At 50.0% G+C, this 12,624-nt stretch overlaps 1 protein-coding gene across 11 annotated transcripts in view; it reads right to left on the bottom strand.

Moving 5' to 3' along the window:
• NCAM1 (neural cell adhesion molecule 1) overlaps positions 1–12,624 on the bottom strand; it is a 90,550-nt gene that overhangs the window by 6,128 nt on the left and 71,798 nt on the right. For 8 of the 11 annotated variants that reach the window (XM_068172173.1, XM_068172178.1, XM_068172179.1 and 5 more), the window contains 2 exons: positions 8,954–9,078; positions 6,762–6,942 (listed from right to left, as the gene is read on the bottom strand). In XM_068172173.1, coding sequence (XP_068028274.1) covers positions 6,762–6,942; positions 8,954–9,078 — 306 coding nt within the window. Of the gene's footprint in view, positions 1–3,793; positions 4,153–6,761; positions 6,943–8,953; positions 9,079–12,624 lie in introns of those variants that run through there. The other 3 variants (XM_068172180.1, XM_068172181.1, XM_068172182.1) reach the window with 1 other exon arrangement.

The following is a 12,624-nucleotide window of genomic DNA, read 5'->3' as shown; positions in this document are numbered from 1 at the left end:
CAGAGGAATGTCCCCGTTCTTGTGCTATGCTGAGATTTCACACCTCAGACAAGGAAACTGGGCCAAGGTAATTGCCTGCAATTTGGGTTTCTAGGCTGCAGAGCCTAGAAGGAGCCCTTGGAAGGGAGCCCTGCAATTTGCAGGAACTTTCGAACCTTTTCCATTAGTTGTGGTTTCATAAATCCTCATTCATGGCATGGATTGATATTCCAAACCTTCCAGGGACTGGCAGTAAGGAAACATAATACAAAAATCCTCCACGACCCCGTGGACTTGGGAGGCTCTTGGTGCTGCCTTTCTTTTTCCTTGTAAAGGAATTTTGCTGCTCCTACAGAATGCAGGAACCATAGTGGAGATTATTCTTTTCACAGACTGTCCCATCTGATTAAATTAAATTGATCTCCAAATACTTTCTAGAACCATTGCCTCCATCCTGTAGGTGGATTTATGTTGTATTTAATGAAACTAATATTTAGACATCCCTAAAGGGTTTGCTGGGGCCTAAAACAACTCTGTGTACAAAAGAAATGTATAAATAAATGGGCTGTGAGCAGCTGCTCACACTGTGTGTATGAAGTAAATGTAATAAATTGATGTTGGACATTTCTGACCTGATCCACATCCAACCCTTCCATTAATCCCCTTTTGCCATTCTCAGGACTAAGAGGAATAACATTTCCACCGGTTAAATAAGGAAACACAAACCACTAAAAAACTTCTGGAGTCCTTAATTCTAAAGAAGTGAAGAATTTATTAATTACAAATTATGTTTTCCAAAAGAAAATGAGCTTCCTGCGAGACTGGCTTTTCTAATCCCCCTCATTTTACAGTGCACAGGAAAACCACCCAGCAGTTTTAATTTCTGTACAAAAACTGCCCTGTCAGAGAGAGCTCAGCCGTGTCCTCCTAGAGGGGTCTCAGCTACACAGTGTCCAGGCACAGGCAAAGAGACAGAAAGGATGGAGAGAAGCAGGTGGGACTCTGGGCATTTCAAAGGTCCTACAGGATTTGGCAAAAGAAAGAAGGGCCAAACCAGCAAAAATCCACTCTGAGCACCCCAGAACAGCTCTCTGTTCCCAGTGGGTGCCAACAGCTCCCAGGTGGGAGCTCCCTTTGCAGGAGCTTTCACAGGGCTGCTCCCTCAGGCACTGCCCAGCTCACCCTGGGGACAAGGACCCTGCCCTGCCAGCCTGCCCAGCTCTGCCCGGGACACAAATCCACATCCCACCCCTGGGGAGTGAGCTCACAGCAGCCTGGGGAGCTGGCCTGGGGCAGGGAATGGGGATTTCCCAGAGCTGCCCTGAATTCCTGTGCATTGTGGCCTCAGAGCTCCGCTCCTTCGGGCTCTGCTGTCTCCCTGGGAATGTCAGGGGATCGTGAAACCCCAGAATGGTCTGGGGTGGAAGGGCCCTTAAATCCCATCCATCCCACCCCCTGCCATGTCCAGGGGCACCTTCCACTGTCCCAGGCTGCTCCGAGCTCCGTCCAACCTGGCCTTGGGTACTTCCAGGGACCCAGGGGCAGCCACGGCTGCTCTGGGTTTTCCAGCCCAGCCCCTCTGCACCTTCACAAGGAAGAATTCTTTCCCAAGATCCCATTAACCCTGCCCTCTGGCAGTTTGAAACCGTTCCCCCTTTCCTGTCCCTCCATCCCTTGGAAATAATCCTTCTCCCCTTTTCCTGCCAGCTCCTTCAGCTCCTGCAAGGGGCACTTAGGTCACCCCAAAGCTTCTCCTCTCCAGGCTGAACACAGAGTGACACCAAAATCCTCTTTCCTGGAGTAAATCACACCCCTGTCCCTACTGCCCACCCCACCCCAGCAGCTCCAAGAGTCAGGAGGAGCTGGTTATAAAACCTTTTAGATAAAACCTTCTTTTTATCCCCCAGAACCTCGGAGGTGCAGACACCTGCAGCTGCTCCTGGTGGAGCAGGACATTCCCAAACCTTCCTGCCCATGAACACAGCCAAGCAGTGCTCCGAGAAACAGCTCTGGGAATGTGGAGAGACTTCAACAAACTGTGGGAATCCTGCAAGGCTCTGCAGCCCTTCACACACAGACAGGAGCTGCAGGTGCCTGTGGCATGAAAATCCCAGTGTTTGAACATCTTCTGCCTCCAGACCTGAATCTCTGCCTCTTCTCTGAGCTGGCTTTTCTAAAAACTCTATTTAAGTGTCATTTTACTCACATCAAGGTCTGAGACCCTGAGCATGAGACCTCAAGGGCCTGACAGATCTCTGATACAAATCTCTGCAGATCTGTGTTACAAATCTGCACAAATTAGTGCTAAAAGCCCCAGTCATGCTCCTTATTTTAACCAAGAGAAAGAAAGAAGCACTTTCTGCCTGTATTCCATGCTGGCTGGGCTCCTGGTTGCTGTGGAGTTTGGGATTCATTTCAGCCACATGAAGGACGTCCCAGCTGCTTGCCAGGGCTGTGGCACAGAGAATCCTCCCCTGGCCTGAACCCCTCTCCTGGGACAGAACCCCCTCCCCACAGGTGCTGCTCTCTCTCCACACCAAGCACGCAAAGTTACAGAGATCATTCGAATGACTGTGGTTTTGGTGAGAAACATCTCAGCCTCAGGCAGGGACATCCCCCTGTGGATAAGGGGAACCCCACAAAAAGCTGATCCCGGATCTACAATGAGCTCAATTAATCCAGTTAGAGGGGAAGTCACACCATTTTTTAGTATCAGGATTATTTTGCTGCGCTTCAGCAAACTCCAAAGCTCTAACAAAGTGTCTACACTCTACAACACTGGAAATGAGGGGGGTTTGTAAAAAAACAAAGAAACCCACAGGCTTTTGTGTGTGACACCTGCCCCAAGTTTGCATTTACAACCCAGACAGAGAAGTTCCCAACTCCTAAAGAACGAGCTCTGAACCAACACAGCAGAGCAGGAAAGGCAGAGTCAGACACGAGTGAGGGCAGGATTTTGTTTGTCCCTGTGGGAATTCTGTCAGGAAGATGAACCCCACCCAGCTGAGAGGGTTTGAGACATTCTGGACAGACAATTCAAGGGAGAGAACCTTGATTTTAGGAGAGCATCAGGGGGGGATGAATTTCCTATCCCAGTGGATCTCCTATCACAAAAAATTCATTGAGGTTGTTGTGTCAGGTTTTTTGTGATTCTTTTTTTTTTTCAAAGAAGCAATGCAAAAATCATGTTCAAGGCAGTTCCCAGGATTTGATACCCAAGATTTATACCCAGCAGTTCAGCCCATGGATGAATCCTGTCACACGCTCAGTTAACCAGGAGGATTATTAAAGATCAGTAACAACAACTCTGCTGCTCAGCTAACTCGAGCCAAGCTAGGATTTTCTGTTAGAACAGCAAGGAAAGGGAACTGTGTGCTAACACAGCAGTGGAAATCCAGGGGGGTTAGAGAAGCCCTGGCAATGTGTGTGTCCGTGGGCTGTGCCCAGCTCCACCGTGGGCCAGGAGCAATCTGCACACCTGGGAGGGACAAGGAGGAGAAGAAGGAAAAGCAGCAGTGCCCCCTGTGTGATCCCAGCAGATGTTTATGGTCAGAGCAGCACGGCAGGAAAACCTTCCAGACATTTGAATCCACATGCAAAAGCCCCCAGAGACATCTGGGCAATCAGCAGGATGGTCTCTGGCAAATCTTCTCTTTCTTTTTACAGTCTGTGGGCTTGGGTTTGTGGATGGGGCCTCCTCCTGCACAAGATCAGCACCAGATGTGCAGAGAAATCAGTAAAAAGCAGGATCTTAAAGGCTTTCAACATTGCACCTTCCTTTGATGAGAACAGCAAGCAAACAACACAAAAAAAAATCTTTCTTTACATCCATTTAAAAGGGCAAATTCATTACAACAAAAAAAAAGTTAAAGAGAAAAAACTTGGCTTAAACCTTTTTTCCTTGTTACAAAATACTGACTCTTTCAAATTAAACATTTTTTAAGTGTTCTGTGTTTCTTTTTTTTTTTTTCCCTCTGAACTGACACAGTCCTCTGAAGCAAAGTTATCTCCTTTCACACCTTGGTGGGAACCCAGGCCTTCCCAAGCAAATATTGCTTTATTTGACTCTTTTTTTTTTTTTTTTTTAAAGTTTCTAACAGAGCAAAAGCAGAGTCACTGCAGAAAGAAGCAATGAGACAAAGGAGGACGACGTTGATGGACTTCCCAAGGTCGCTGCAGGTGCCAGACAATGGTTCCCAGGAGGGGGGAATATGGTTGTTTTAAAAACAAATTTGGTGCATGTGGCAAGCGTGGATGTTCCCCGTGAGATCCAAGGTGACCATGGATGACAGACATAGGAAAGGAATTGGGGGAAAAGGGAGAGGGGAGGGAAAGAAAGGAAGAGAGGAAGAATAAAAGAAAGAAAAAGAGAGAGAGAAAGAGAGAGAAAGAGAGAGAGAAATAGATAAAAAAAATTAGGTCATAAATACAGAAAACATAAGAATCAAAGGTTTATTTAATCTTGTAAATTAAAATGGCTCAGGGTTCAAGGAGCAGCACGTTCACCACAAAAGGGGCAGAAGCTCAGCAAAGCCCAAAGCTGCAGAGCAGGGTCCAAGGCAGGGGGGGTGGGGTTTGCAAGCAAATGAGATTAAAATGATGGGACAGAAGGGGCTCAGCGAGAGACAGGGAGACGGTGCCTGGAGCCTGAGAGCACAACGCTGCCTTCAACAGGGAAAAAAGGAAAACAAGAAAAGCTTTGGTGCAGCAGAGAATCCACCTGCCTGTCCAAGCCCTTCCCCAAAGCCTGGATAAAAAATCCACATTATCCTGAGGGAGCACCAAGGTCTCAGGAATCCTCTGACTTTGCCATGCAGCCTCCCAGCTGCTTGGCAACCACTCCAGTGCCAGTGTGATGACTGTTATTATTATTATTATTGTTATTATTACTGAAAGTAACACCCTTATCCTTCCAGCCACTCAGGCCTCTGCACAGGTGAGGGGAACAAAGGGCTCCACACAAGAAATGTGCATTTTCCTGCAGGGAATCCCTGGTTGCTGCTGTCAGGCACAGCACAATTCCTGCTACAGCACTGGCTCTGACTCCTGCACAGCTCATTCTGAGACAGAAACACAGAAATGCCACGGGAACAACAAGGAAAGGAAAGGAACACACAGAGCCTCTTCCCTGCTGCAGTTTGGCAATAAAACCCGTGGGGCTGCACGGCAGAGCAAAAACCAACCTGGCCCTGGGAATATTCTCCTCTTTCAGTCTGGGCACCAGGGAACGCCTTGGGAGGCCAAAACGACAAAAACCAGGGAGAAAGAGACACAAAGGCAGCAAAAGCCTTGTCACAGAGAGTCACAAAGCCAGCAGTACCCGTGGCACTGCACAAGGACACAGCACGTCCTGAGCACCAGCTGAATTCCAGCTCCTGGGGCAACCCTGCACGCCCAAAAACTGCTTTTCCACGTGCAGCCTCAGATCCCGGCTCCTCCTGGGCTTCACACCAAGCTAAGCAAGGAATAACTTCAGAGAGGCCAGAGAAGTTTCACCTCTGGGAACAAACTGGCTTGTCCCTGTGTTTTAGAGGGCTCCTGCTCATGTTACATGGATTTAAAAGGATCAGAGGGGGAGCAAGGGTTAGAGCTGTTGAAAATGACAACCACAGAGTGAGATGTTTAATGAGTTACTGAGGGTCCTTCCACCCAAAACTACGCCCTGTTCAAGCACCCCCAGGCTCTCCTTTGGGCCATCTCCCTCCTCCTCACTGCCAGTCCCACTTTTCCCACTTTTTCACCCATTTCTGTGCTCAACAACAAGACCTGCCTCAGCCAAGGGGGACTGCAGCCTTCCCACAAGGTCTGAGCTGCTCTCTCCAGCCAGGGAATGGGCTCAGGGGAGCAGGGCAGGGACTGAATTCTCAGGGAAAGACTGAAGGAAACTCTCTGCTTTCAAGAGAAAACATGAGACAGAATGAGATCCTTCAGGACGGGCTGGCAGCACCAACCCTGCCCGTGCAGGGAGGCCTTGACTCAGCATCCCTGTCTTTAACCACCACAACTTCAATTTACAGCTACTCCAGCCATCCCATCCTCAGGTTCTGGTTGCTTTGTGTGGGTTTCCCCACTCCTTTTTTTAAATGTCCACGTGTAGAAAAGAAATCCTAACTGTCCTTTCAACAGATTGCCACAAACTGCTCAGTTCCAGTTTCCCAGCTGAGAGTTCTGCTTGGCTTTTGCAGTAATTGTCCTTATCCCTCTCTTTATGAGCACTCTAAGCACAGTCTGTCTTAAGAGCTTCCAGCAGCATCCTGAAGTTATCCTTTGAGTTATTTTCTCCTAATCTCCTCCTCAACACTGAATCGTTGCTGTTTGAAAATTACAGTCATTTGGTGATTTGAATTGAAAAATGCTCAGAGAGAGATTTTCACTGCCTTCTCACCCAACTGCCAGCAAACTCCTGATGCCTTTATTCCTCCAGAGACAGACAAGCAGGCAGGCAGGAGATTTGGGAAACCTGCCTTGTGAAAAGCATCCCCCTGCAGAGCTGGAGGGGTCTAAAAGGGGAATTCCACCTTCTGCTCTCAGAAAGCTTTTCCTACCCCACACAAGGAGCCAGCATCCCCTGGGAACAGCCAGGCAGGGGTTTGCCACAGGGAGCGCTCCCACATACCTGCCACAAGGTATGCACGCAGCCACAACCCTCAGCTTCGGATGGGGGAACCAACCATGAGAGAATGGGCTTCAAGCAAGCGAGCTCTGGGGGTTACTGGGGCACATTAGGGCAGCTCCGGGGCATTAATGGGCAGCAGAGCCCACGGGGGGCAGAGCAGCAGTACCTGGGATGACGGTGGGCTGGGCTGAGGTGCGGAAGGCGTAGTGGGCAGGCTTGGACTTGCCCTGCTGGTTCTCGGCCACCACGTACACCTCGTAGTCGGCGTTCCAGTCCAGGGATTTCAGCATCACGTGGTCGCTGCCCGACGGCAGCCGGATCTCGGGCTTCCACTCCGAGGAGTGCTTCTGCAGGAGGGCACAGGGGATCGCTGTCAGGGTACCACAGCACTGATCTGGTTCACAGAGGGCTGAGCAATCTCTTTACTTTGCTTTTGTAGACAAGGGGAATCCCACTTGTCTGTGAAAGGGAATTTATTAAAAGGCTTTTAAAGGACGCACCTTGGGCTGCACAATTCCACGATTCAGGTGGATTTACTGGCCCTCTTGTCGCCCTGATTTTTTAACATTTTCTATAGCCTTCTGAGCTTACATTCTTGTAGCAAACTTTCTCACACACTTTCTGTTAATAACTTATTGTTTTTGCATTCCTTCACAGAGGCGGAGAACTTTGATGGACTGGTAGTTTGTCCAGTGTCGTTGGAGAGGTGGCACGCTCACCTTCCAATCCACTGGCACCTTTGGAAAACTATAAATGCTGGAGTCAGAAAATAAACTTGCCCTTTTTACCTTTACAGCAGCAGCGGCTCACATTGTGCTTTCTCGTGTCTTACAGTGACATCCTCTAATTCAAACACCGTCACTATTGGCTAATTAAGAAACTACTCTTTGGTAAACAAATCTCTCTAACACATTCTACATGTTCTCAATACCAGGTACAGCAAGTCAAGAATGGTTTTTCATTCTTTTCTCTGATCTCCTCACAGCCTTTCCCCAGCACGATGCCTGGGGAAAGCTGGGTTTCTCTCTGTGGCCAGAGAGCTGCTGTCACCCAGGTGATGCTTTAAGGTTGGGCTTTGGTGTTTTCCAGATCCTTACTGCATGGGTACATCACTCTGGGATGGGAATGCTGCAGCCCAGGGCCAGCCTGGAGGGCTGCAGGTGAGAGCTGCCAGTGATGTCTGGGTGTTCAGTCTGGAGTGGGGTTAACAGGTCTAAAGATAAAGAAAAACCACAGTCCAGGGAACTTCTCTGCCTCAGAACTTCAGGTAACTTTTAGTTAAACTTCAGCTAACTTTTAGTTAGCTAAAAACAAACTAAAAGCAAAGGAGAGCTCTGTCCTGCTGTCTGTCCGTCTGCAGACAGCACAGTCCAGGAGCAGGGATCTGGAGGGGTGGGTTCACTCCAGATCAAGTGTCAGCAGCTCTCCTCACAGCTCAGGCACACAGAACAATCCTCTTCCAGCCCAGGACCAAGGACAGCGCTGCAGCTTCAGCCCCAAAAAGTGCAAACAGCAGGGAAGGGAGGGGAGCAAACTGGGAGGATGGGACTGCAGCACCTGGAGCTGGAATTGCACAATTAACCCAATACGGAAATGGACCAAAACTTATAAAAGTGTCAAAACTCGTGATCTGGGGTCCTTCTTGGGTGTAGCCACAGCTGGGCTCTTGTGCAGCCCAAGGTGTGTCCTTTAAAAGCCTTTCAGTAAATCCCTGCTTTATTCAGTTAGCTCTGGCCAGCCCCTGTAGCCTCTCAAGGCATCACAGGGGACAGGGTCAGGGGCACCCCACAGGCTCAGCAGCACTGTCACCCCACACAGACACCCCCAAAGGGTGTCACAGGATGGGGCCAGGCTCTGTTGGATGTCACAGGACGAGGAGCAGTGGCCACCAACTAAAACACAGCAAGTTCCACCCCAGTATGAGGAAGAATTTCTTCCCGTGGAGGGTGGCAGAGCTCTGGAACAGGCACCCATGGAAGCTTTCCCTCTCTGGAGACATCCCAAGGCTACCTGGACACGTCCCTGTGGACAGGGGGAAATCCAGAGCTCCCTCCAACCCCAGCTGTTCTGGGATCCACTGAAACCATCACATGCTGCTGGGTGGAGAGGGTGAGATGCCAAAGCAGCCTCTCTCCTGCCCAGAACCCTGCTTCCTGAGAAGAAATCCCTCCTCTCCTTCTGCCCCACCACTGCACTATTTCCAGAGGGCAAAAGCCGCAAGTTCTGCTCCTGCAAAAGCGCTCCTTCACATCTCAGCACGTCAGATTTCAGCCACCTGAGTGACAGAGATCTCTCTCCTCAGTCCAGCCCCTCCCAGAGCCCAGGGAGGCCGAGCAGCCCGGGCTGAGCCACACTTACAGCTTTGTACTTGATCAGGTAGTGCCTGATCGGGGAGCCACCGTCGTCCTGCTTGATGACGTTCACTTTGATGGAGTTGCCATCTTCTCCTATGTGACCTTCCAGCTTGGGGGCGCTGGGTTCCCCTGCAACAACGGGGCATTCAGGGTTATTTGTGGAAAAAATAAGAAGGCATTATCAAGGAAAAAGTGCTCATAAAAAAAAATCAGAAGAATACTTTATCATCCGCAGCTCAGGGAATGAGCTGAGCCAGACGCAGAGGACACCGTGTGTCTGAGGTAAATATTTGCCACACCCGAGTATTTCTTGCATTTGAAACACCAAATTTCCATTTTTGTGTGTGCTGGAAGGGAGTCAGAGTGAAAGAGATCCCTCCTCCCCCAAGAAAATCCCAAAGCAATGAGCAATTCCTCGCTGCTTTTGTCGTAGGAACTGCTGTGGAACACCTGGCAAACATCAGGAAGGGCTCTGTGGCTGCTCCTGTGCGATGGCATGTACAGAGCACCACTGAAAAGGACCTTGTGCCTCTCAGTCCACACCCTGAACTTGTTTAGGGGTTTTAGGGTTGCTGGACCACATAAATGAATGTGAAAACACCTGAACAGAAGCCCAGAGCACATCCCCTCACTCAGCCTGCACTGGTGGAACTCCAGGGGATACTGGGGAGAAATTCAGAGAAACCCCTTCACTCTTCTGCAATTTCCATTTTCAGGAGAAAAAGGCTGTCATTTCCCAGACTGCACCCCTGCCACCAGCAGGAAAAGGAAATGGCCCTTCCTCCTGCAGGGCACACTGATCTACAACCCCACCCCTGCAACCCACAGCTCCCAAACTGCTTTTCCCACCCAGCTCCTCAATTCCTCCATGCCACGGGAGGATCCCAGTCCCACCCTGCACCTCTGCTGAAAAAGCCAAATACAGAAGGTCTGACTGCAGATTTGCACCCTGGATTTGTGTCCAGCTCCTCATGGACAGCACAGGCACTCCTGAGTGGCCACAGGAAGGTTCATCTCCCAGCCTCCTTCAAAAGTTCATCTTCAGAAGGAATCTGAAGCCCTTTCCCCTCCCTCCTCCCTTTCAAAGGAAATTTTTTTGTGAAACACCGATGGGAAACTGCAGGACCTGGGCTGAAACTATGATTTAAGATGAATTCCATGCTGGTGCACTGTTCCAAGAAGGGAAGCAATCACACTCCAGGAGTGTGGGACACACACATTTGTGTTTAACCACACAGCAACTCCTCTGACGGATGTAAACAGAAAACACTCCTTTTTTCCAGGTTATGTTTTGCTTTTCCAAATCCTTTCCTCTGCCTTTATCCCCACTGCAAGGCTCCCATGCCCCCTGGACGTTCCAGATGTGCATTCCACCCTGGGACAGCTTTCTCAGTGCACACTGAACATGAAAAGGTGACACAAGTGTGGTTTAAGGCACAGATAAACAGGGAAACCCCATCCTCCCCTGGGCACACTGAACACATCAGTTAAACCAGCAATGATATTTCTCCCTTAATCCCAAAAGACAAACACCACCACAAAGCCCCTGCTTTTGATTGTGGGGCTGCCTGGCAGGAGCTACTCTGCAATAATTGTCCTGGTTAATCAGCAAGAACTCCCAGAAGCAAAAGCCTGGTGCTGGCACCCGGAGCCCCAGGCAGCTCCCGGGAGCAGCAGGGGCAGCCCTGGCTCTGCTCTGGCTGAGCCCTGAGCCCCCCACGAGCAGCTGGGCTGAATTCTCAGTGTTTGTGGCAGAGGGACAGAACAAGAGCAGCATCTCCTGCGTCCTTCCCCACTCCCCCAGTCTCAGAGATAATCAGTGATGAGAACAGAGATCCTCAAGTGCTGAGGGAACACTGCACTTACGGAATCTGACCTTTCATCTAACACAGCCTGCATTTTTTTCCCAGTGATTGAGCACTGAGACTAATAGGAACATCCTTTGAAAAGATGCTTATTCCTGATTTCAAATGTCAGAGATGCTGCTGTACTTTACACACAGCCATTCCCATGATTAATTACCTGCTCTGCTGAAACTTTTCTTCCTTTTCTTCACTTTGAATTATCTAATTTCTAGCTCTTGATCCACTCCTTCCTCCCCCAATAGTTTAAATTCATTTCAGCTTTGAGAAACATTTCTCTTCAAGGAAAAGAACACTCCTAAGTGCTGAAAACCAACAGGTGGAGCAGTGCAAGCCCGGGTAAGGCATAGTTTTCTCTCCAGAAATACATATTTATTTCATTTATCTCAAGCAGGTGGATGCAATCCAGACACAGGGCTGTAAAATGAAAACTGGGTTAGTGTGTCAAACAGAGGAGGAAGAAGTTTAGTGGGAAAAGTTTAGTCCAGCAGAATCAGCAACCCTAGAATGAGTGAAAATGTGAGTAGCTGGAGAGAGAAGGTGGTCAGCAGGAGCTCAGAGAAGGACTCATGCTCAGACATGCACGGGGGCTGCAAAGCAGAACAGCATCACAGGGGTGCTCCATGCCAGGGCAGCTCCTGCTCACCCAGGGCAGAAACCAGCCTGTCCCTCCCTCCTCAGAGCCCTCCCCAGCCTTTGCAACACGGGAATCCTTAAGGGACCCCACATGCTGCTGCTGCTGCCTGGCTGGTGAGAGCCAGCAGCTCCACAGAGCCCAGCTTTCCTCTGATCATCAAGGATCTGATTCCAATCCTCCCTGTGCAGGAGGATGCAGGACCTTGTGCTCCCAGTGACGATGCTGAGGGATTGAGGCTGATGCTCCAACTCCCCCCAGGACACTCAGCCAAGAAGGAAAGGCCCCAGACAGGTCTTGAGCTGAGAGAGGAGCAGCCTTTGCTGTGCTGGGACTCCAGGACAGCCCAGCCCTGCAGTGCCAGCTCAGCTATCCCTCCCCTGGGCTCCACATGAACCCAGGGGGAGCCTGAGCAAGGAAATGAGGACTTTTTCCAGGCTCCCAGAGCCTGAAGGGCTTCCCAAAGCTGCTGGTGGCAGGGGAGCTGAGGGCAGTGCTCTGAGCCATTGCATTTCCAATTTCATTTTCACCCACTCCCTGCTAAGCCGTCAGCACACCGATCATCTGCTGCTGCAGGGAAGCAGGAAATGTTTCCTGGTATCCTCTCAACCCTTTGGTTTCTATTCAGGGCTTCCTTGCCCTAACACTGGTCTGCTGGATTGCAGAAATTCTTGGTTTTATTGTGTTTTTCAGAGGGTGCCATGAGCACCAGGAGTGGGTGCAACTTGAGGTGGGGAGAAGAGGGAAAATGAAAGATCACTGAGGTTAAATCCTTGCCCAGCTGGCAGCAAGGAAAGGTCCTGCATCCTCCCTGAGCTCAGAGACCAAACCTGGAGAATTCTGCAGCAGAGGAACGAGGAAAGGGCTGATTTCTGCAATCTCTGAGCACCACATAACCAGAACTGGGAACGGACACCAGGGAGAGCCTCCAGGAGAGGCAAAAACACAGAGAAAGAACAGGCTGGGGGTCGGGGTGCACACGAGGGGAGCAAACACCAGCAGCAGAAATAAGGAACACAAGCAGAACGTGCAGAAACGAGACAGGCACGTCTCCCATCCTGCTGGGAGCCCAGCAGAGAGGGAGGAGAGCAGGACAGGGCTCTTCTGTGCATGCAGTCATGTGGGAAGGTTACTGGTGTTAGTTCTGTTTTCCTGGCAAACCCCAGCCTAAATCCTTTC

The sequence above is a fragment of the Anomalospiza imberbis genome, chromosome 24, assembly GCF_031753505.1.
Source record: "Anomalospiza imberbis isolate Cuckoo-Finch-1a 21T00152 chromosome 24, ASM3175350v1, whole genome shotgun sequence".
Lineage (NCBI taxonomy): Eukaryota > Metazoa > Chordata > Aves > Passeriformes > Viduidae > Anomalospiza > Anomalospiza imberbis.
The sequence above is the reverse complement of the archived record's forward strand: the minus strand, read 5'-3'. Positions and strand labels throughout refer to the sequence as shown.